At 35.1% G+C, this 26416-nt stretch overlaps 2 protein-coding genes across 2 annotated transcripts in view; both read right to left on the bottom strand.

The window, feature by feature from the left end:
* The window catches only part of LOC136029082 (endoplasmic reticulum lectin 1-like), a gene marked incomplete in the record, with an annotated part of 524377 nt that overhangs the window by 327608 nt on the left and 170353 nt on the right, over positions 1-26416 (bottom strand).
* The window catches only part of LOC136029088 (DNA replication licensing factor Mcm5-like), a 71615-nt gene continuing 54658 nt past the window's right edge, over positions 9460-26416 (bottom strand). Inside the window, exons 3-4 of the mRNA XM_065707148.1 lie at positions 22532-22659; positions 9460-9670 (exon numbers count right to left, since the gene is read on the bottom strand). Of these exons, the coding sequence (XP_065563220.1) occupies positions 9569-9670; positions 22532-22659 (230 nt within the window). The 3' untranslated portion in view covers positions 9460-9568. The remainder of the gene's footprint in view (positions 9671-22531; positions 22660-26416) is intronic.

Here is a 26416-nt window from a genome sequence, read left to right as displayed (position 1 = left end):
GAGCTTAATTTTTTAGAAGCTTTTATCTTCTATACTTTATATTTACTCTCTAACAACTAAGCATGCGTGAAAACGCTCAGAGGTATATATAGGAAGGTATAACTTCCAAGTAATCTTATTGAAAGTTTCCCCAGAAACAGCGAATGAATTTAACTTTTCCGTGACTTCTGTATTTTTGGATAATGAAATTGCTTTAGATAGGACAAAGCTAAACTGCATGTTAAGATAATATGTTCATGTACCAATTCTAATATTTGGTTAACAAGTTATACTGCAATCGATACGGACAGAAAATAGTATTTATCGATTTGTGAAGTTTATCCATTTAGCCAGGTTTGTCCCTCTATGAATGTGTTGGTTATAGACTAAGCCGAAAATTCTCCTTTAGGAGAAAAAAAAATTGGTGAAAAAAAGATCCGATAAATGTCAAAGTATACAATCTCCCAACAAATAGGATCGTTGAAAGTTTTTATTGTAAACTAATAGATATTGGACAATGGTACTCCCTTCTCGTAGCAATATGACGTTTTGAAGTGTATTTAATTTGTTTTGGCTTTACAGGGACAGTAGTCCTGCTGACTACAGTTACGAATAGGTAGAAAAAGGCCAAAATAGTACTGATCTCTTTCATTACTTAAAAAGGGTACTAGATATAAAAACTAGCTCTCAAACAACCCTTTTACTCCTCCGTCCATGACCACCTAGTAGGCCACAAGGGCTGACGGAAAAAAGGACATACGCCTGATATCAATGTCAAACAATATTTGCTTCAAATATCATTATTGGGGATATTAAGCTTTAGACAAGGAGCTTTCTGTCACATTTATTCCAACGGTGTTTTTTTTTTTATTTGCCACCAGTTTTTGGGTATTTCAGGCTCATTTTTAAAATTCTCTATTTTTTATAGATGCAAATTACTATTAGCTGAACCTGGATAACTGTTACCACTTTTGGTTCAGTATCAACTGAAAATTTTTCCATTACTCAAAACAGTTTAATTGCAAACACGATTTTAAATTTTTGTTTACTATGAATCGATGTTCGCACTCTACTAGGTTGCAGGTATTACTATAATCAAGATATAGCAACTAGGTTACAGCTATTACTGTAATCAAGACATAACAACTGTAAAATTAGACAAATCCACGCAAAAAGGCTAGAATTTGTTACTTCTTCATTTCATAACAAAAAGTGTCTTAGTTTCAAGAAAAGAGTCGCAGAAATGCACTACGGTGAGTGAGCACTTATGATATACTCACTATATATCTTTTAATAGTTTACCAAACAGAGCACAAGAAGAAGAGAGCGCTCAATAAATGGCGAAATTCCGAATGAAGTATCGTTTTGACCCAAACAACAGACCTAGGTCTTCTATTTAAATCCTTGTAAAAAAGACAATTATTATGTATGACAGAACAAGATTATTAGATTCATCTTTTTCAGTTTTTCTTCAGTCATTTATTTGCTTCTGTGTAGATTACATCAAAGGTTAGTTATTTTCTTTTGCACTGAGAAGGGCTTAGCGGAAGCCTTTGCCTAAATATTTACTTTGTCTTTTCGTCAAAATAACCCTTATTTGATTTTGTCTTTTTTTCGTTCTTCTGTCGCAAGAACGATTGTTCCTAACTATAATAGTTGCAATATTTGATATTTGAATAGTTACTATATTTGATGCTGTGAAAAGTTTAAAATCTGATTCAATAGATAAGGATGGTATTTCTAAGATGCATATGCCGATTGAATGCATCCCCCTTATATCTCACTTTCAGCTTCTTTTTCAAATGTGTCTATGTACTTCATACGTACCTGAGAGTTTTCTGTGTGGCACTGTTTCGTCAATTTTAAAAAGGGGAAAGTCACCGACTGATTGTTCCAGCTATCGACCTATTACTGTATCTTGTAATATTAGTAAGGTTTTTGAGTATATCCTTCTACCTTTTTTGACTAAAAATATTATTAAGGGTGAGAACCAATTTGGTTTTCGATATGGGGTGGGTTGTCATCATGCACATAAGATTCTGTCTTCTCTACTAGCTGATAATTCTTCTAAGGGAAATGGTCTTTATATGTTTGCTTTGGATCTTTCGAAAGCGTTTGATAGTGTGGTCCATAGTCAGCTCCTTTTTTCCTTGTATAATTCTGGGGTCAATCTCTCTGTTATAATGCTTCTTTGGTTTTGGTATTCAAACTTTTTTCTTCAATTAAGATCTGCACCAGACACTATTATAAGAATACAAAGAGGAGTTAGGCAGGGTGGTGTTCTGTCCCCTACGCTTTTTAAGATTTGTATTTCTAGTGTGCTGGCTAAGATTTCAGGTACTTACCTTTCTGGTCTTGCGGATGTTTCTTATCTTGCGTATGCTGACGACTTGCTTCTGATTAGCCGTTCCAAAAAGGGTCTTTCCCAAATGGTCTCTATAGTTTCTGATGCTTTCTCTGATATTGGCCTTTCACTTAATATAGATAAATGTGAGTTTCTTCCCTACAACTGTACTACTGCAACTCCCCTTCACTGTAATAACTTCACTATCCCTCTTGTTGATTGTATTCGTTGGCTTGGTATCTCTATTACTAACAATCTTTCGAGCTTACGTCAGCGTACTGTTTGTGATATAAGCAAAAAGATTCAGATTGGTAATGCAAATATTGTTGCAAACAGAGGGAAGTATAATAGACGTGGGCTGGCCAAACTTTATTCTACTTTTTGTGATCATTCTGTCCTTTATGCTTCAGGTCTTTTCCAACTTCTTAATAATAGTAATTTAAAAAGAATTCGGATAAATTATTTCAAATTTTGCAAATTTCTTCTGTATCTTCCACCTTGGACAAAAAACCGGACTCTTGTTAGAAAATTTTCAGTTCCTGATATAACTTTAAAGTTGGAGATTCTTCACAGAAAACTCTCTAGTACAGCTTCTGCGCGCCTATCCCCTCACCACCGTCTTATCCGTTTTTTTCGTTGACTATTTGTGTGTATTTGTTTTTCTCTTTGTGTTTTTTTATATTTATTCTTACTCCACCATGTTTACTTTATGTATCGTGTGGGTGAAAAATAAAATAAATGAATAAATAATATCCACGGTGCCTATTGAAAAGCTGTTAATCACTACGTATTACTAGTTATTTTGCTCTGTTATAAGTGGCCTGAATGGGGATCCCTGTGTCCAAGGATGAAGGAAAGTTGGCTCCCCTTATTGTTAAATCGTAGTAGCATGTGAAAATGGTTGATAAATTGTTTACAACTCGTTATTGTTTTCTTTTCAAAAATAAAAATTTTTCCTACTCGTCTTTCTATTTCCTGACTTTTATACTTTTGCTTTAGTGCATTTTTTTTATTTTCCTTTATTGATGTGCAAAAGTACTTAAATTTTATCGTAGGCTTAGGATATCTCTAGCACGTGAGCTAAAGTTTTCTCTTGGAAATCAAAATACGAAATAAACATTACAAGTATAGATGAATATACGCAAAAGATAAACAACAAGGATAAATTTGTGAACATTTGCAGGCGAAACAAATTTCTACAAGAGAATTGGCCAGTATTATTTAGCAAACAAACACAAAGTAGAAGAAACAGGGAAATTCTTTTCAAGACAGTAGAAATCGATTCAGTGGATATTTCGGCCCTATGTCCGAGGGCCGTCTTCAGCACAACACGAGAAAGATAAAAATATATATATATTTATATATAAACTTACATTAAAATGTGAGAATTAAAACTAATAATGTTTTTTTTAAAAACAGCCCTAGCATCCTTAATTCAACAAAGTTCAACCAGGACTGATAAATACAATGAAGTGAGATGATAAATTCATTCAAACAAAACAGAACAAAATGATTAAATGCAAGTTTTCAAAGCTAACCTTGCGTTTTTGGCAGCCTGCCTCAAAGGACTTTTTGTAACTGGTTCAATGCTATTATAAATTGGTTTAGTAAAATATTTTGTTAGATCATTTTTAATTAAGTTCGAGCATAAAGAATTTAGTGAGTACTTCCCCAAGTCCCTATTCAAAGAAATATTATTATTTATTTTGAGACTAATTTCGATTGATTCCCGAACCACCTGTTTTATCCCCAAATCATTACTAATGAGTGAAGATTTTTCAAAAAGTATCGTGTGGGAGGGATTATTAAATATATGCAAACCTAAAGCAGAATCAAAGGAGTTATTAGAACTATTTGAAATTAATGCCTTGTCTATGTCTTTTTTATGCTGGTGTAGCCGTTTTTCTAGATTCTGATATGAATTTTTCCAGATTCTGATTTAGAAGTAAAATTTCCCCCACCACAGTTCAATATAGTAAAAAATTAAGAACATAGCGCGTTGTTTCAAGTCCAGAAAAATATGGGGCTTTTAGTATTCCGATTCAACGGTTTTGTCAAAATTGGAATGAAATAGTCATACACAGAGAATCTTTCGCCCTATTAAGCGGTAAGAGGTAGTAGAGGCATCCAATACCTTTAAGGAGAAAATATTAACGCTTACCTAAATTGGTGGGTCAAAATTGAGGATTCAAGAAATGTATCATTCTGGAAATGCAACACATCAAACTCATTTTTGTCTTGTGGTTCGACTGTTTAAAATTCAAAACCTGTCTCGACTGGCTAGAAATTCTGCCAGCAAACCCAAGAGTTTGAATATTTTCAAGTTACAATTTTTTGGCTAATGCAAGAATAAGCAAAAACAGAGTAAAGATTTCATCCGAATAAAATAAAACAGATTTAAATAGGGTCCCAAACCATGAAGAAAAAAAAAATGTTCGGTGTTTTATTCTATACCTCAAGATTTTATGAAGAGCCCAGGGTTTAACGCAGGTGTGTTTTCACGCACTAAAAGCCGCTTCCGTGTTTCGTGTAAGGTTCACCGACTGCGCTGGGAACTCTCTAACTGAGCCAATAAACATGGCACCCTTTTAAATTAGGAAAATCATGAAAAAGGTTAAAAAGGAGCTTTCAGAAAAATGATTTTATTCGCTAGTAACTATCGTGATACCTAACGTCAAAAATTTATCCACTGCCCTTTTAATTCATTTTTCCTTAATTCTCGGACTTTTAATTGTGTACTTATGTCATTTTTATTTTTGTCATATAAATTTGTGAGCCATTTTATTTTATCAGTGTATGCACTTCCGATATTGTTTTTGTTTTTTTTTTCTTCCTCTATAGTGTTAGTTTGTAGACATTTAGCAGTGAAATACTTGTAAAGGTTTAATCACTTAATAAAATCATCATCATGCACTTCCGATGACAGGTGTGATAATACACCATCAAAATTTCTCCCGTCGTGCATAATCCCCCTTGTAAAAATAAAACAACATAAATAGATGATTAGGCACAGCAAAAAGTATACAACAAACGCTGTTATACAAGACTTGATAGCGCAATGACTTGATAGAACACTCGCCTATGGCCGTGGTAACTTATATTCGAATTTTAGATAAGACGAACTTATGTCTGAGAGTAGACTAAAAAACTCAAACGTAATAATAGCAATAAGAATGACTCATTTTCCAAGTGGAAAATATTTTTTTCTTCTCGAGAGTCTATGAATATAAGTGAAAACAAGGAGCACAAAAGGATAACTGCTTTTCCTCAACTCAAAGGCTTTTTTCATTTATGCATTTTCAAATAGTTCGACGTAACGAACTGTAGTAAGGAGCGATCCGGCTCAAAAGTAACCAAAACTCTAAAAAATTGAATTTTTATATCAATAGCTACATCAAAAGAATCGAATTTTAATGCTGATTTTAAATATATAAGTTTCATCAAGTTTAGTCTTACCCATCAAAAGTTACGAGCCTGAGAAAATTTGCCTTATTTAGGAAAATAGGGGGAAACACCCCCTAAGAGTCGTAGGATCTTAACGAAAATGACACCATCAGATTCAGCGTCTCAGAGAACCCTACTGTAGAAGTTTCAAGCTCCTATCTACAAAAATGTGGAATTTTGTATTTTTTGCCAGAAGACAAATCACGGGTGCGTGTTTATTTGTTTGTTTGTTTGTTTTTTTTTTTGTTTTTTTTTCTCAGGGGTCATCGTATCGACCAAGTGGTCCTAGAATGTCGCAAGAGGGCTCATTCTAACGGAAATGAAAAGTTCTAGTGCCCTTTTTAAGTGACCAAAAAAATTGGAGGGCATCTAGGCCCCCTCCCACGCTCATTTTTTTCCTAAAGTCAACGGATCAAAATTTTGAGATAGCCATTTTGTTCAGCATAGTCGAAAACCATAAAAACTATGTCTTTGGGATGACTTACTCCCCCACAGTCCCTGGGGGAGGGGCTACAAGTTACAAAATTTGACCAGTGCTTACATATAGTAATGGTTATTGGGAAGCGTGTAGGCGTTTTCAGTAGGATTTTTTGGTTGGGGGGAGGGGTTGAGAATAGGGGGATAGGCTGGGGGAACTTCCATCGAGGAATTTGTCATGGTAGAAGAAAATTTCCATGAAGGGAGCGCAGGATTTACTAGCATTATTAATAAAAACAATGAAAAAAGAAATATGAAAAAGTTTTTTCAGCTGGAAGTAAAGAGCAGCATTAAAACTTAAAACGAACAGAAATTATTACCCATATGAGGGGCTCACCTCCTCCTAATACCCCGCTCTTTACGCTAAAGTATTTTTAGTAATTTCAACTATTTATTTTACGGCTTCGGTGATTCAGGGGTCATTCTTAATGAATTGGGACAAAATCTAAGCTTTAGTGTAAAGAGCTAGGTACTGACGAGGGGGCGAACCCCCTCATATATGTAATAAAAACATGAGAATAATTTATTCTCATGAGAATAAAAACAAGCTAATTTATAAGTTACGTATATCTTTTACTAAAAAAAAGATTCGTAAAAAATTAAAAGTTCTAGTTGCCTTTATCTTAATTAACCAAAAAATCAGAGGGCAACTAGGCTTCCTCCCCCGCTCTTTTTTCTCAAAATCATTCAATCAAAATTATGAGAAAGTCATTTAGCAAAAACAAAATAATAAATATGCAAATTTCGTTTTAATTATTCATCTGCGGAGAGCCAAAATCAAAACATGCATTGATTGAAAAACGTTCAGAAATTAAATAAAAAAAAACAATTTTTTTTAACTGAAAGTAAGGAGCAAAATTAAAACTTAAAACGAACAGAAATTACTTCGTATATGAAAGGGGCTGCTTCCTCACCAACATCCCGCTCTTTACGCTAAAGTTTTTTACTGTTTTAAAAAGAAGAGTTGAGAGAAAGAGTCAAACTTTAGCGTCAAGAGCGGGATGTTGGTGAGGAAGCAACCCCTTTCATATACGAAGTAATTTCTGTTCGTTTTAAGTTTTAATTTTGCTCCTTAATTTCAGTTAAAAAAACTTGTTTTTTTAAAATTTAATTATAACTTAAGACTACTTTGAAAAATGTGTTAAATAAAGCCAAATCCGTTTTCAACCTCTCGTTTTCAACTATATCCATAGATTTTTGTCCATTTTGAAAACAAGTTAAATTTTGTTTTTAATATTTATTATCTGTTTTCTAATTTCGACTCAAATAATTTGTTCTACTTCAATCAGGACTACTTAAAAAAGATGTAATAAATTCTGGTTCTTGAAGGTGATGGTTCCTAGACATAAATGTCAAATTGTAAGGAGCGACCCGGCTCAAAACTAACCAAAATTCTTATCAGAAGAATTGGATTTTTATGCTGATTTCAAATATATAAGTTTCATCAAATTTAATCTTACGCATCAAAAGTTACGAGTCTGAGAAAATTTGCCTTATTTTTGAAAAAAGGGGGAAACCAACCCTAAAAGTCACAGAAGCTTAATAAAAATCACACCATCAGATTCAGCGTCTCAAGAGAACCCTAATATAGAGGTTTCAAGCTTCTATCTGCAAAAATATGGAATTTTGTATTTTCTGCCAGAAGAAAGATCACGGATGCGTGTTTATTTCTATTTTTTCCGGGGGTGATCGTATTGACACGGTGGTTCTAGATTATCATGAGAGGGCTCATTCAAACGGAAATTAAAAGTTCTAGTGCCTATTTTATGTGACTAAAATGATTGTGGGAGCAACTTTAATCATCCGATTAAAATTTTGAGATAGCTATTTTGTTCATCATAGCTGAAAGGCACTAACTCTGCCTTTGAATATAACATGAACCCCACAGCCCCAAAGGAAAGGTTTTTAAGTTAAAAAAAATTCTATTGTTTACGCAAAGTATCTATTATTTGGATGCATACATCTTACGGTGGGAAGACGAATTTTCCGCTGGGTGTTTTCTCACGGGGGAACTCTCCATGGGGAGAGAAGTTTCCAGGGGGTGAACTTGTCAGAGGAAATTATACACTGAAGGAATTTGCGAGAATTTCTATATGAAATTATTTTTGTATTTCTAGCTTTCTCTTTTCCGTCTCAGTTTTACGCATGGAGTTGTTAAGGGTAATTATCCTAGGTAAATTTTCACCGGGATTGAATTGTCTAGAAGATATATCCGTGGAGTGGGTATTTCTCCGTGGATGTGGGACCAGATTTTCTAGGATTATTTGAAAAAGATCAGAAATTAAATAAAACAGATTTTTCAAATGAAAGTAAGGAGCGACATTAAAAATTAAAACCAACCGAAATTATTACGTATACGAAGGGAGTTGCCTCCTCCTCAACACCTCGGTATTTACACTAAGTTTGAATTCTCTCCCAATTCCTTAAGAACGACCCCTGAAACACAAGGGTCGCTTGATTGGAACAACAAGAAGCTTTTTTCAAAAGTACTAAAAAATTTTAGCGTAAAGTGTAAGGTCTTGAGGAGGAGGCAGCCCCCGTTTATATACGTAATAATTTCTGTTCCTTTTAAGTTTTAATGTTGCTCCTTACTGACAGTTGAAAAATCTTGATTTTTAAAATTTAATTTTAAACAAGGTCAGTTTGAGATGGACAAAATTCGGCTATCATAGTCAAAATGAGGCATAAACCATTTTCCAAATTTTATTGTGACAATTTTTTTTCAAGTTTGTCCACGCTGTAGATCGAACTCATTTTTGCCAAAAATGGCACACGTTTCCGTTTTTTATTATGGAGCTGGACTAACCAAACTAAAACATATTTTCATCTCTAATAATTTGACATATTATTGATTTGTAAAGCACCAAAAAAGCTATCGCTTGAAGTACTTCTCGAAACATTTGGATTAAAAATTTTATCCCCCTCCCCTTCCACTACCGTTGGTATGAGAAAGATAAAATTAAAAACACAAGAACTTACTAAAAAATCTTTTAAATCGCAATGATCTAAATATATAAAGAGGGAGGGGGAGGCAAATAGTTGTCTAGACGCTTTAAAATACTTACTTTTGGATATGATCAACATGTAGTCAGATTCCAGCAACCGTTCCAAATTTTATTTCTCCAGAAGAATGCAAAATTTTATTTAGTTTTTCTTGAAGTATTTTTTTTTTTTTTTGGACTAGTAACCTTTGAATAAACAAAATTAGACAAAAAAAAATTAAAAAAGAATTTATTGATTCATCTGTTGAAGAAAATATAAAATAGGATAATCGAATGCGCTTATAGGAAACGACCAAGTTCGGTTACCCAATTTCAGCAAACTTTACTTAAGTCTATAAAGCAATTTTCTCTGCATTCGGTGTTGTAATTCCCCTCGACGAATCATGGTAAAGATCACTTTCTGAACAGATCTCTCCGGATATTTCTGGAAGACAACAATAAAACGATTAGACACTCAAGCATTTTAACAAACTAAAAGAACTCATTAAAGAATGTATTGGCCGGAAAGCATTCTTTAAGTTTCAACATTAAATTATCAATCCCAATTCCTAAAGTATTTAAGTGCAGAAAAGTAAAAACAAGGTGATGGATGAAAATATTATATTAATGTCATGACTTAAACTTGTTTTCGTGAGTCTTTTTCTTGAATTACGAAGTGACTTTAGGTATTTCATTGATTGCGTATTCATCAATGTATACGAAATAATTGTTATAAAAAACAATTTTTCATTCCCTATATCAGTGGTCCTCAAGCTTATCTAGATACTGTACCCCTTTTTACCCACAAAACATTTTAGGTATCCCTTCTCAGCTACCGGTACTAAGCAGGGCCAAATCTTCAGCATTTCCACGGGGGGGGGGGGGGGGAGGGGGGCAAGAGAGGTTCGTATCCAGATAGTCAAGGGGCATAGACTGTATAATATTTTTCGCTCTCCTCATTATTGGGGAGCGGGGGAGCAACTGCCCCCTTACTCCCACCCCAAAAAAAATGACGTCCTGGTACTAAGTAAACAATAGTTAAAATATAAACAAAATTGACAATCCCAGAGTTTAAGGTTTTTTTTTTTTTGGCCGGCCGCGTACACCCTAAAAAATTGTGTGCACCCCCAAGGGGTACGCTTACCATTGTTTGAGAACCACTGTCCTATATAAAAGCATAGCAAAGCTCTACAATGTGTCGCTCTACAGGTTTGTCGGAAATGTCAAACAAGAAAACTCTTCTACCGTGTGGAAGTCCCATTTTCCTAAGGGACCTAATACAGATTGGCTACATATTGTTATAGTGAATGGAAGGTAATTTCTTTCTTCATCTATTGATGAATAGACAATCATAAACAGTTCTACAGCTTTTTTCCTACTTTTTCTTTACTTATTTAAAAGAGAGAGACACTTTTATTATACATATCATCACAATACAAAAGAACCACATCAGCCACTTTAGAAAGTCAAAGAACGCTCTCATTACGCTGTATTCAGAATAATAGGTGAACAAATACAGTTTCAGCTTAAGGAATTGTAGCATATCAGTAATTTCGTCAAAGAGGGAGGATGAAGTTGACAAACAAAAAAAAAACTTTTTTCAGCACTAATGGGCCCCTGCGAAATCGTATGAGCATCGAAATACATAATTATGCAAAGTTATGTTTCGCATTTACGGCTTTACTTCCCCGCATCGCCAAAGCGTGAATGAGTTGGTCACTGGTTAAACGTCACATAAATGTTCGTCATTTGGGGACAAGTGAGGGCCAATCCCTCTGTCTTCGCTGAATTCAACTTTTTATATCCTTATATTCTTAATAATATGATTCTAATGACCAGTTCCTCCAAGATGTGTTCAAAAAGCTAAAATAACGAAAGTATACTATCTAATGCAAAATTCAAAATTCTTTGCAGCCTTCCCGAAGAAAAATAGTAATAATAATTACACAAATTTTCGTGAATTATGTTAACTCCACATCTAAAATTCTTTTAACGTCCTTTGGTTTTCTAAAATCTCATTTCTTTTTTTTTATATAGGACAATATTTCATGAATAAGTGAATCTTTTATCTGCAACTCCTCAAAGACAACACGAGTTGCACAAAAAAGCAGATTTTTGAAGGGAAAGTTTTGGAAGGGTAAATAATAAAATCTACATATTTTAACAAAAACTCATTTTAACTTGTTTGGTGCATTCGCCCAAGTCAGACAAAGATTTTTTTGTGAGGTTTACTGTGCATTTTAAAAAATCCTAAAAACGGATATAAATTAATAAAAAAAAACAGTTTATTTTCCTATGGAAGTAAAGAGCGAATCAAACAGTTCGTGGTAACGAACTGTACGTAAGGAGCGACCCGGCTCAATAGTAATCGAAAAGCGGAATTTTGATGCCAAATAGATATATCGAAAGAATCGGATTTTTACGCTGATTTTAAATATATAAGTTTCAACAAGTTTAGTCCAACCCATCAGAAATTACGAGCCTGAGAATATTTGCCTTATTTTCAAAAAAGGGGGAACACTCCCATACAAGTCATAGACTCTTAATGAAAATCACATCATCAGATTCAGCGTATCAGAAAACCCGATTGTAGAGGATTCAAGCTTCTATCTGCAAAAATATGGAATTTTGTAATTTTTGCCAGAAGAAAGATCACTTATGCGTGTTTATTTGTTTTTTTGTTCTTTTTTCCCATGGGTGATGGTATCGACCCAGTGATCCTACAATGTCAAGAGAGAGTTCATTCGAACGGAAATTAAAATTTATTGTGTCCTTTTAAGTGACCAAAAAATTGAAGGGCAACTAGGCCCCCTCCCACGCTCATTTTTCCCCAGTCACCGGATTAAAAATTTTAGATTATCATTTTATTCAACATAGTCGACAAATCTAATAGCTATGTCTTTGAGGACGACTTAATCCCCAACAGTCCCCGGGGGAAGGACTGCAAGCTATGAACTTTGCCCATTGTTTACATATAGTATTGGTTATTGGGAAGTATTAAGACGTTTTCAGGGGGATTTTTTCTGATGATGGGGGGGGGGGGGTCGGGGTGAGAGCGTTAACGTGGGAAGATCTTTACCATGAAGGAATTTTCATAGGGGAAGAGAATTCCCATGAAGGGGCTACTGGGTTTCCCAACATTATTTAAATAAGAATCATAAATTAAATTTTAAAAAAACAAGCTTTTTAACTGAAAGTAAGGAGCAACATTACAACTTAAAATGAACGGAAATTATTACGTATATGAGGTGGTTCGCCTTCTCGTCAATACTTCACCCTTTACGCTAAAGTATTTTTAGTTATTTCAAAAGGGCTATTTATTCTAATTAAACGGCTTTCGTGATTCAGGGGACATTCTTAAAAAAATTGGAACACAATTCGAGCTTTAGCGCAAGAGCGAGGTATTGATGAGGGGGCGAACCCCCCATTTTACGTATATGAGGGAGTTTGCCCCATCGTCAATACCTCACTCTTTACGCTAAACTTAGAATTTTGTTAAATAATGGTCGATATAAACAATAATTTGTTCGTGGTATTTTTCGGCCAATCTTAGCATTTAATACTAGACCTACGTTGCCTGAGCAACGTGCAGTGTTGCGGCAACCTTTGTACGGCTTCGCCGAATAAAGTGTTGGGAGAGGAACACTTTGGTTTAGTTTCTTTGCTATCGGTTAAACGCTGAAGTTGTCAGCCTATCGAAGCTTTTAAAACGTTATGTTCAAAGAAGAACGCGATCAGTAATCACATGATCAAAGGCTATTCCTCAGCGTTGAAAAAACAATAATAACAAAAGAATATCAAAAGAAGGGACTAAATTGACTTTGCAGCCAGTTGAACTTTATCCTTTTCAATCGTAGACATCGTGACGGATCAAGACTTGGAACAATATTTTATATAATCTAGTTGGTATTATAAAGCTATCCGTAACTTTTCAGGATAAAAATACCAAAGATGACACTCTATTAATTATTATGAAACTGCCTCGTTGTTTTACGTTATCGTTTGTACCCGTTGCGTAAACACTTAATTCTAGGTTACAGTGAGTATGAGTAGGCTACACCAACTAGCAAAAGGTACAAACCCCTCTTCACTAATGATGATTGTAGCCTAAGAGACGATTATTACTTACAAGCCCCCTACATGTCTTACCACTGGAACCAACTCGGTCTTACCATCAAATACACTGGAAACAAATAATAGGTACACCAAATAGCAAAATTTGCAAACCCCTCACTGCCGAAGATGATTATGAGCTAACAGCCGACTTTTCCTTACAAGTCCCCTACATGTCTCACAATTGGTATCGGCTTGTTTTTGGTTTCAGTGTTTACCCTACTACTGAAGCTGTCAACCCCTTGAAACTTTCAAACTAGTATATCTCATGAAGGAATTTCTGTACCAAAAAATGGATGACAGATACTTTGATCAGCTCATCAAGAGCGATCGATTGCCGTCGAAAAAAAAAATTCTATCTGTCTTAGTTCAAAAGTTGATTATTTTTTTTCCGTAGGCCAACTTTCTAACGTCACCACTTAGAAAGGAGCAAAGGATAAGCTCCAATTTCTTTAGCAGTGACAGAACTTTTAAAGTTTAAGAGGTACATCTGATAACATTTCTCTACCTCAATCCCAAGTCCGAAAAAACAAACGATAAACCCAGCCAAAATCACGGATGCACTTTCGGACTCGTGGGAAAATGCCGCTTTTTGGCTTCTGTAAATTTTCTATTTATCACTCAAAGAAGATATATTGGCGGTGGGGCCGGGTAAATGCCACATATATTTAACACTTATAGATTTTAGTCCATCTTCAATTTGAAAGTGGTGCCTGCCTGCTTGCCTGCTAGAACGGAGCTTTCCACTCGAAAGCAGAAACATGGTTTGATGAAACGAAAGCTTGGCTGCACAACTTCAGATACTCCTCTCTGACATAGGCTACATAACTCCACTTCACTTCTCACACCATAGGCTCTGGCTCGTGGACAAGCAAAAGCCATCCTTTTTGGCCCCAGGCAAGAGTTCTGCGGAGCTTTCCAAAATGTAATGCCATATTCATCAATCCAGCCTGAGGTCCACACTTTCCATAAAAACCGCACAGGTTAGACCCTTACCAGTTTCCAGGAATAAGCCGACATCGGCGGCATAGGAAAAAAAAAAAAAAATCTGGACTAAACCAAAGTGTTGCTCTCGCAACACAATTATCTTAAACAGCTTCATAACTATGATTTTTACGTGATGATAAACCAAAAATATTGCATGTCTTCGGCTTGTGGTCGTTATTAAATAAATAAAAACCAACTGAAAGTAAGCAACAACATTAAAACTTAAAACGAACAGAAACTAGACCTACGTTGCCTGAGCAACGTGAAGTTTTGCAGCAACCTTTGTCCGGCTTCGCCGAATAAAGTGTTGCGAGAGCAACATTTTGGTTTTGTTTCTTTGCTATCGGTTAAACGCTGAAGTTGTCAGCCTATCGAAGCTTTTAAAACGTTATGTTCAAAGAAGAACGTGATTAGAAATCACATGATCAGAGGCTATTCCTCAGCGTTGAAAAAACGACAATAACAAAATAATATCGAAAGAAGGGACTAAATTGACTTTGCAGCCAGTTGAAGTTTATTCTTTTCAATCGTAGACATCGTGACGGTTGAAAACTTGGAACAATATCTTACATAATCTAGTTGGTATTATAAAGCTATTCGTAACTTTTCAGGATTAAAATACCATAGGTGACACTAATTATTACGAAACCACCTCATTGTTTTACGTTATCGGTTGTACCCGTTGCGTAAACACTTAATTCTAGGTTACAGTGAGTATGGGTAGGCTACACCAAATAGCAAAAGTTACAAAACCCTCTTCCCTGAAGATGATTGTAGCCTAACAGACGATTATTACTTACAAGTCCCCTGCATGTCTTACCACTGGAACCAAATTGGTCTTACCATCAAATACACCGGAAACAAATAATAGGTACACCAACTAGCCAAAGTGGCAAACCCCTTATTGCCGAAGACGATTATGGTCTAACAGCCGACTGTTGCTTACAAGTCCTCTACCTGTCTCACAATTGCTATCGGCCTATTTTTGGTTTCAGTGTGTACCCTACTATTGAAGTTGTCAACCCCTTGAAACTTTCAAACTAGTATATCTCATGAAGGAATTTTTGTACCAAAAAATGGATGGCAGATTCTTTAATCAGCTCATCAAGAGCTATCGATTGCCGTCGAAAAAAAAAAATTCTATCTGTCTTAGTTTAAAAGTTGATTTTTTTTGCCGCAGGCCAAGTTTTTAACGTCACCACTTAGAAAGGAGCAAAGGATAAGCTCCAATTTGTTTAGCAATGACAGAACTTTTAAAGTTTGAGAGGTATATCTGATAACATTTCTCTACCTCAATCCCAAGTCCGAAAAAACAAATGATAAACCCAGTCGAAATCAAGGCAGCACTTTCGGACCCGTGGGAAAATGCCGCTTTTTTGCTTCTGTAAATTTTTCTATTTATCACTCAAAGAACATATATTAGCTGTGGGGCCGGGTAACTGCCACATATATTTAACACTTATAGATTTTAGTCCATCTTCAATTTGAAAGTGGTGCCTGCCTGCTTGCCTGCTAGAACGGAGCTTTCCACTCGAAAGCAGACACATGGTTTGATGAAACGAAAACTTGGCTGCACAACTTCAGATAATTCTCTCTGACATAGGCTATATAACTCCACTTCACTTCGCACACCATAGGCTCTGGCTCGTGGACAAGCAATACCCATCCTTTTTGGCCCCAGGCAAGAGTTCTGCGGAGCTTTCCAAAATGTAATGTCATATTCATCAATCCGGCCTGAGGTCCACACTTTCCGTAAAAACGGCACAGGTTAGACCCTTACCAGTTTCCAGGAATAAGCCGAGATCGGCGGCATAGAAAAAAAAAAAAAAAAAAAAAAAAAAAAAAAAAAAACTGGACAAAACCAAAGTGTTGCTCTCGCAACACAATTATTCCGTATATGAAAGAGGCTGTCCCCTCCTCAACACCCCGCTCTTTACGCTAAAGTTTAACTCTTTCTCACAACTGAATTTTTTTTAAACAATAAAAAAACTTTAGCGTAAAGAGCGAGGCGTTGAGGAGGGGACAGCCTTTTTTATATACGAATAATTTCTGTTGTTTTAAGTTTTAATGTCGCTCCTTACTTTCAGTTACAAAAAAACTTGATTTTTTTTATTTAATTTGAAACTTGAAACGATCAAAAGTTTTTGCTTCGCAGTTTATATAACATGTATTTCCGTATATTTGTAGAATTCTAAAAAACTAGTACGTTACTGAAAAAGGACTTGGTTGACCTTTTTTTTTATTTGATTTTACTCCACGTGAAAGACTACTGAGAACCTTAAAAATCAGTCTTTTATTTTCTTGAGGCTACTTATGGACTTTTCTGCTCCTAATCCTATTTCGTCGGGTTGGTTTTGTGTTTCCAGTAAAGCGTTAGTTTTTCAAATATGGAAACATCACGAGTCAGGCTATTTGAGACAGTGTTACAATCACATGTTAGACTAACTGGAAAGCAATAATTTTTGTTCGTTAAGTTTCGATTTCGTTCTTAACTTCCATCAGAAAAAAAAACTTTGCTTCTTAAAATTAATTTTAGATATAACTGATCGATAAACTACGGCCATTAAAATTGAACGTGCAAAAAATCTATTGCTTTTAGTGGGTTTTTATTTTGAATGGCCGAAACACCCACCAATCTATTTTTTATTATACCGTATTGCTTAAAGTATTATGAGTCAATACCCAAGAAACCCAAAAACTAGACATTATACCGTATTGCCTAAAGTGTAATTATACTGTATTGCCTAAAGTATTACGAGTCAATACCCAAGAAACCCAAAACTAGACATTTTTTTCTTCAAAGCTCACCTACTATACGGAGGAGTAAAATTTAATTAATTTAAAGGGACAGCATACATTCCATCCAAGGGACTTGGAGGTTTTCGTCAAGTTGAAAACTGGAGCCTCAAAAAATTTAATGACTACAAGAGAATCTCAATGCAACCTAAGATTTGAAAAAAAAATTGTTTATTTTGTATAAACAAAACATTTGTATTTTGTTTTGTATTTTTTTATTTTTTTTATTAATTTTACTTTTATTTAATGAAAAAAAAAACAAAACAAAACAAAAACAATTCTTCCCGATGACTCCAAATATGGACATCGAAACGTTTGTTTAGCAAACAAAAAATTGTTTGTTTTGTATAATGAGGGATTTTTACTTTTATTTTTCTTGTGTTCGCAGCCAAGTTCTAAGCATTCAAACATTGACCTTTATTAGCAGTAAAACAACTGAAGGAAAGGTTTGAAAACAAAGAGCCTGACACGTGTCAATAAATCGAAACTTTTCTCCGTACAAACTTCTAAGCAATCGAAAATTTCAATAATTTCAAATAGCAAGCCTCTGTAAAATGTTATATATTTGGAATCACCAGGAAGAAAGCCTGAATTTCCTACAAAAATGTCTTTTGGAAGCTACTCTATTTTTGTCCTGAGGTATTTCAAACCTTAAATGATTATGTATCTTTACAATTTTTTTTTTCTTTTCTTTTTTTAAACTTTCAGATAGTATCTGACATTTTGCAAGGTTGTCATTTAAAATTTCAAATCTACTGGCCGTTACCGATCAAGCCTTTACGCCAATGGAATTCATGTCATTATCTAGTTCCCTATATTTATTTATTTATTTATTTATTATTACAATAGCGGTAAGCATTAATGCTTGTCGCAAAATTATATTGTACATGACCATCAAAATGTTGCCCGTTAAATACTTGATATTATTTTAACGACTTGGCATTGACAAGTTTTCTTCTTTAAATTTGCCAAGAAAACGCTAGAATAGAAGAAATCCCTATGGCTGTCCAACACTTTGGTTTTTGACTTGTAACAGTTCACGAGAAGTACCTACCCGAAAAAGCGAGATTAAAGAGAAGAAAACTACCCAGAAGGAGTACTGCAGCTAAACATGCATGAAGTCCAGGATGATGATAATTAAGTACATGAAAACAAAATTTTAAAGTTACAAAAATTATTCTGGAATCAAACAGTTCATGGTAACGAACTGTAGTAAGGAGCGACCGGGCTCAATAGTAACCAAAACTCTAAAAAATGTAATTTTGATACCAATAGCTACATAAAAAAAATCGCATTTTAATGCTGATTTCAAATATATAACTTTCATCGAGATTGGTATGACCCATCAAATGTTACGAGCCTGAGAAAATTTGCCTCATTTTAGAAAATAGGGGAAAACACCCCTAAAAGTCATACAATCTTAACGAAAATCACACCATCAGATTCAGCGTATCAGAGAACCTTATTGTAGAAGTTTCAAGCTCCTATCTACAAAAATGTGAAATTTCACATTTTTTGCCAGAAGACAAATTACGGATGCATGTTTATTTTATTTTATTTTTTATTTTTATTTTTTTTTCCAGGGGTGATCGTATCGACCCAGTCGTCCAAGAAAGTCGCGGGAGGGCTCATTCTAACGGAAATTAAAAGTTCTAGTGCCCTTTTTAAGCGACCAAAAAATTGGAGGGCACCTAGGCCCCCTCCCACACTCATTTTTCCCAAAAGTCACCGGATCAAAATTCTGAGATAGCCATTTTATTCACCATAGTCAAAAAACCTAATAACTATGTCTTTGGGGACGACCTACTACCCCGCAATCTCCCTGGGAGGGATTGCAAGTCACAAACTTTGACCTGTGTTTACATATAGTAATGGTTACTGGGAAATGTGCGGACGTTTTCAGGGGGATTTTTTTTGGTTTGGGAGGGAGAGTTGATGTGGGGGGGGGGGTACGCGGGAGGATCTTTCCATGGAAAAGCTTCTCATGGGGGAAGAGACTTTCAATGAAGGGGGCGCAGGATGTTTTTGCATTATTTAAAAAAAACAAGGAAAAAACAAAATAAAAAATAAAACATGAGAAGTTTTTTCTACTGAAAGTGAGGAGCAGCATTAAAACTTAAAACGAGGGGAAATTATTGCGCATATGAGGGGTTTACCTCCTCATAATACCTCGCTCTTTACGCAAAAGTATTTTTAGTAATTTCAGCTATTTATTATGCGGCCTTTGTGATTCAAGGGTCATTCTTAAGGAATTGGGACAGAATTTAAGCTTTAGTGTAAAGAGCGAGGTATCGACGAGGGGTGAACTCCCTCATATACGCAATAAAAATATACGAAGATAGAAGTTCGTTGCGTAAGTTAATTCGTAAATTACGAATATTTTTTACTAATGAAAATGTTCATAATACAATTAAAAGTTCTAGTTGCCTTTTTAAGTAATCAAAAAATTAGAGGGCAGCTAGGCTTCCTCCCTCTCTCCTTTTTTCTCAAAATCTTCCGATTAAAACTTTGAGAAAGCCATTTAGCCAAAAAGAAAATTAATATGCAAATTTCGTTTTAATTATTTATATGCGGAGAGCCAAGATCAAAACATGCATGAATTAAAAAACGTCCAGAAATTAAATAAAAAAAAAACAATTTTTTTTAAATGAAAGTAAGGAGCGACATTAAAACTTAAAACGAACAGAAATTACTCCGTATATGAAAGGGGCTTTTCTTCCTCAACGCCCCGCTCTTTACGCTAAAGTTTTTTTCCTTTTTTAAAGAGTAGAGCTAAGAGAAAGAGTCAAACTTTAGCGTACAGAGGGAGGCGTTGAGGAAGAAAAGCCCCTTTCATATACGGAGTAATTTCTGTTCGTTTTAAGTTTTAATGTCGCTCCTTACTTTCATTAAAAAAAATTTTTTTTTTTTATTTAATATCTAATAGAAGCCAAGATGAAACTAGACAATTAGCATAGATCCCCTATCATAAATAAATTAAAGCAAAGACAACCTTAAGGCCTATCACCAAGGCCGTATCCAGGGGGGGGGGGGAGTATGTGGTTTAAATCCCCCCTCCCAAAAAGTTCGACTCGTAGCAACGCAATAAAAATACAAATAAACAAATCATTGTCACGTTTTTTAGAGCCCCCCACAAGAAAATTCTCCCCGAACAAAAATTCCTGGATACGCCCTTACCTATCACATATCATCCTTAAAACTAGAGAAATTACAACGGATACAACACTAAACAAGAAAGATAGAAAACAGTGCCAAAATGCTTCTGACAAGAGCTCCTGGATCTTGTTCACATTCTTCCACAATGGAATCTTTATAATTGAAATTCAACGAGAATACTTGGCCTAGAAGCAACCAACTCCAAAATCAAAGAAGACAATGCTCCTCTCGGAAAGCAAGGGGCTATGGAAAATGAGGTCATAAAACACTTTTTGCCACTTTTTCGGAGAACGGGAAATACAAGAAGAATAGCCAAGAAATGAATAAAGTTTTGAGCTGGAAATCAGAATTAAATAGAACTTCTTTTCAGCGGTATAATCAGAATTTATGGGGTATCATGACCGCAAACTCTCCGACTGAATAGCATAAAGTTGTTTGTTTAAAGAGAATCACAAAATGAAGCAATAAATTCTGATGACGTTAAATCACATAAAAAGAGTAAGAACCAATATAAACTAAATTGATTTAAACGATGAAAAAAAAAAAAAAAAAAAAAAACTTTCTAGGTTTCTTCAGAGAAGGTTTTCATGGAGAAAAAAGGAAAGAAAATTAAGACACACGAGGTGCGTACTAAAAACACGTGAAGTACGTAAAAAGCAAAGTGCGTATGAAATTCCCATAAATGTATTTCCCTACTTAACTCTTACCAATAAGATGGCTCGAAATAACAGTTACCATTTCTAAATCAGCTTTAAATGGCGATTCTTCCTCATTTGAGTTTTTTTCGATTTTCTTTTTTAGTTTTCGGTTACAATGGGCTAAATGTTCGTTCTTTACTAGCTTCTGATGGCAAAAAGCATGAGTTACCTCTCAGGGCACAACAACAATTTGACGTCACAGCCCCGAATAATCATGGAAGCTTTTTTTTTTATTATTATTATTTATTTAATAGAAAGGTAGGCATTGTTTGAACCAGAATTAGAGTGGAATAATTTTCTATCTGTATGATTGAAGAACGCCCCCTCCCCTAATTGGCACCACTGCGATCCCCCCACTAACCTTTCAACAGGAAGTTACACCACGGGCGGATTCACCAAACCAGGTCGCAGCTAAGGCCAAAAAGCTCGATGCTTCAAGCAGCAGCAGGAAGTTAGGCCGGATTTCTTTTCACCAATCCGCTTGAAATTCATAGGACAAGCACTTCAGGTCAATACGATATGGTGTGCGGGTTTCCTTGAAACTTATGGAGCAAGGAATTTGGGTCAAGAGGCCAAGTGGATGCATTTTAGAGGTGTACATCACTCGTGAACCCCACCTACCTTCCCAACTAAAGTTTCCAGATTCACTTGCCGTTCCAGACTTGCGCCAACTAGTCTACCATATTCGTCTTCAATAGATTTTAAGGTGGAGAGATTTGTCTTTATGTAAGCGGTTACGCACGACTATAAATAATAATAGAACGCCTTGACTTAGTTTCGCAAGTGCTTATTCGGCAGTCTCTCTCTTAGACATAGAATCAAATTCAGTTTATAATTAAGCACATCACAAACAAACAATAGGTGTTAACTTTTGGGCCAAAGTAATATAGCGTTGGCTAGTAAACCTGGTGCATTTAAAAGTGGCAACACTGGTTTACAGAATATAAAAAAGTAAAGTCCATTTTAAGCAGAAAAAGCTTTTTTGAGACCATCTTTACAGAACGAACAGTCATCATTCAGCATTATTACTAACCATAAAACATATCAGAATCAGCTTAAATACTACATTTTCGTAAAAAGACGAAATGGCTTTTTCATGGGGAGGGGGAATTGTTACTGCTTAGATACATAAACAGATTTGCAAATAGATGTTGTGAAGTTTGAAGCCACAATAGGGCCAAATACACACAATGGGAGACAAAAATGACAAATAATAACAATATACAGAGTGTTTCCATACAGAATAAGTTAAACTTGTACACATGCACCATAACACATCACGAACAAGTAAATAAGCTAGGCAATTAAACTGAGCTTTTAAACTCTTTAAGATATCTGAAAGAAGAAATCAAGCATTCCAAAACAAAGAATCCAATACCAAATCAGACACAAAAATCTCATGCAAATCTTCAAACATAATATATATACAGGAATGAAAATTTAATAATCATTGATAATTTGAATGGCAAACAATCAACAGCTAGCATGCCTGAGAACCTATCTGTAACTGTCTGGGTTTAACCATGGCTGGGAAATTTAAAATTAGCTTTACAAACCTGTCTAGTAAAATCTTGAACGATGCTAGCCTCAGAGACTTGAGTACCTATTGCGAAACGTCTTTTGAGCTGCTTCTCAATCCTTACCAGCATCTCGTGATCTTCTTCGGATGTAAAACCTTCAGCTCCTAAAAAGAAAAAAAAACACACTTAAAACAGGCTTATAAATTTTGAACGCATAAATGTGAAAAAATTGGGATGAAAAAAGGTAAAAGTTTCCACATAATATTTCTTTTAGTCTTTTGTTAAGAGTTGCGGAGCAGGACTACTGTTTTTGTAGTTTTATTTTAACGGTAGTCAGCTGTCTTAAGTGATATGAAATGCCATTCCAAAATGCTCCTTAATTACATTTCGTGTATCACGAACTGTTTGACATACGTCTTTGCACAGACGCGACAATCTTTATTTTGAGTTTGGTTCTATTTTTGTTATTTGTAAACCCCCATGGCATTTATTATAAAGATCACAGAATTAGAATAATCTTTCTAATCAGAATTAGCCTCTGCACTTGCAAAGGATGGCAATTGGAGGGGGAGAATTTACCCCTAGAGTTTCAAAAATACCTCCCCCTTTGTTAAAAAAAAGATTAAGAATATCTATACAATTTATTTTTTCTTGTGTGAATCAGGGTAGGGGGGACGCATTTCCGCAAGGGAGATTTCCACAAGGAGGGGGAGTCGTATACAGTTTTTATGTTTAAAATTTACTCCACCAAGCGAGGCTCGATCCCCCGGTATAACTCGGGAAAGGTGAATCAACTTTCGAAAACTACAAAACTCTAATTTTTACAAGTCTTATTAAAAATGCAGCAAACTTTTTTACATTAGATTTTTTTTACAATTACACTACGTAGGGGGAAGAAATTTTGGTACTTGTGTATTATGTGCCACTCACTCAAGTTTGCGATGTGTGAAACTTGAGAACAAACCGGTTTCTTCTTTAGTATCTTTCAGCTTAGCGCGAGACAAGACAAAGACAAGTGACAAAATATATGGAAAATTTAACTTGGGCTATATATTTGCACATAAGGGGGGGGGGGGGTGACGAAAGTATTTGTACAGTTTGCAGTCAGAAAAGAATTCTTACTTTATAATATTACCTAACACATTTCGCATACAGACTTGCTATACTCTACCCCCCCCCCCTAATGTGCAAATTTATAGTCCAAATTTGTTTCTAAAGTAACGAAGAAACTAACAAAACAACTGGTTTGTACTCGAGTCTTACACACACAAACTTGAGTGAGTGGCGCATAAAACACAAGTACCAAAATTACTTCCCCCTGCAGAAATAAAAACAAAAACAAAACTCAAATAAAATTATCAAATTTGGAAAGCCTTATTTTCCAAGGGGATATTTTCCGCGGGGGGGGGGGGCGCCGGCCACCATTAGGGCAATTTTTTAAAAACCTTTAACATGAAGACCCATCTGAGGACCCAACGAGAATCTTGGGAAGGTACGACCAGATACGCTAAAACATATACACCTGACCTAGAGATATATCCAGTTTAAGCATCTCACCTCCTCGATAGAAATATTCTGACCCCCCTTGGCTCTACAAACTTTGTTTGCAGTATCCGTGTAGCGCATGTGCCATATTTCGTTTCAGAGAGTTTACCGAAAAAGAGGTAAGCTGGTGAATGGACATAAAAGATGTAAGAACATGGAACAAATAACAAATTTATTAGATTTCAGGAGTGCATACTCCAGTCTCACTCCACGATACTGGCTTGTAAAGCTTACATGAACACTATATCCTCGTTAAATAGGCTCGTTTCACACATCTATTCGGTATCTGCAAAAAAGAACATTATTCCCTAACACAGAATACTTGGCACAACAAACATGTTAACATATCATCAATCACGAATGTTATTCTTAGTAGATGCATTGGTAGAAAACTCTCTGGTTTTGTTTATAAATATTTCTTCCTTTAGAACAATGACAATCACAAGAATAAAAGTCTTAAATGAAAGGAAAAACAAGAAAATCAGCGACTTTTGTGCAAAAAGAAATAAACAGAGAAGATTATCTTGTCAAGACTGATAGAACCTAAATCTCAGACGTGAGTTTCTTTTAAAGGTCCGGCTTCGAACTTTTATCTTAGCTCAACACAAAACATCCTGACGACTCAAAAGAGAGATATAGATACTATAGGAAACATAAGAAACAAAAGATAAGGCACAGAATATGGGTTAATAGGAAACTATCAAAAACTTACTCTATATAAAAATATCCAAAAGTAAAACAATGAGTTTAGATAAAAAAGACAAAAAATATTTTGCCGGTTTAGAATATATTCTGCCAGCGAAATATTCTACTTGTGTGACGGGGCAACATTACTCCTTTCACAGCATTTTTTTCTCGTGATCAGCGATCGGTAGCTGCGAAGTAGTAAGAGATGCAAACTTGAAATTTTTACTGAGCATGGGAATCATGAAAGGATGTAGAAAAAGTCCAGTGAGAGGTAGTGAAATTTGCAGCAGTATCGAGAACAAAATACGTCCCCCCCCCATATGTTGTACATGGTGCCAAGACAGAACTATCCGAGCAGGGAAAGTAAACTTTTCCAGAACTATTTTATGTCGTACTCCAACAGAACATCAAACTATCTGTCTGAGAACCGGATAACAAAATACCATACCTCTTCTAGATTTATTGGAAACAATTCTGGAAAACTCGATCTTGATTGCCCAAATCTGATTTTTCGGGGAATTTTTGAATTTTTTAAGTTGATAGTTTTGCATTTCAATTGAGTAAAAAAAAAAAATGAAAAACACGCAATACGTCTTGAACTTCCTTATAGACAAAATTATTTCGTTCTCTTGGAAATAATTTTAAAGTTGTCACGACGCTTCAAATTTCCTTGATATCCTAGAGATAACTTTCTTCTAGGCAAAGTAATCTTTTTTCAAACGCAAATACACCGATCTTGGTCTTCTAAGAACTGGAGTTCACGTTGGTTTTCCGTAAACAAAATTCTTTCTGCGACTTTGTCCATTTTTAAGTTTTAATTGTGTGCAATCTCTACATTTTGCGCAAGTAAAATGCCCTAAATTTGACGCTTAGAATTTAAAAATCAAAGAAATTTGAATACTGACAGAGTTTCATATTAATGCTTTGATAATCTAAGCAAAATTTATGTATCTCTTATAAATTTTTGGAAAATAATACCGGAAATCCTGATTTTAACACTTACACAGTCGCAATACAGGCTAAAACCAAAAAAAAATATATACATAGAGTTTGAGGATTATTTCGCACACACAGAGCTTATTTCAGAAATTCTGAAAAATACGCGCTGAACTTATCAATAATGCTGAATAAGTTGAAACTGGACTATAAGTTGAAACTTGCGTAAACCGTTCGAATATTTCAAGTTTTTTTTAAGAACACGGTCCCCTCCCCCTCAAGTTAGTGCATACACCCTAATATCAAATAGAATCTGCAATAAGGTACTTTTACAATGTTCATAAGAATTAAATTAAATGACGCCTATATAGCACTTTGTTCATATGCATTACAAAGTGATTCATATTTACTACGTATATATACTAAATAAAATAACAATGTTTCATAAACTATAACGCTTCAATCAAGTGAAAGTTTGACACGAGGGCCAAGGCATTTGGGCGAACAGGCATTTGATCGAAAAATAACTGACGACTGAGTATCAAGTCTAAATTATCATGTTTGGGAACTATAAGAAATATTACTTCCAAAATACTGAGCAATCGTAGTCCCAAATAAAAATTACCCGAATCGGAGAAAGCTTAATAAACATGAAAAATTTTGAATTATGTGTTTAAAAAGTTGAAACAACTACGATTTTTCCAGGGATCGTAACTTTGGCACTTTGTCAAAAATAAAAATAAACAACAGCCG

Source organism: Artemia franciscana, chromosome 7, assembly GCF_032884065.1.
Source record: "Artemia franciscana chromosome 7, ASM3288406v1, whole genome shotgun sequence".
Classification (NCBI taxonomy): Eukaryota; Metazoa; Arthropoda; class Branchiopoda; order Anostraca; family Artemiidae; genus Artemia; species Artemia franciscana.
This window is presented reverse-complemented; position numbering and strand designations above follow the sequence as displayed.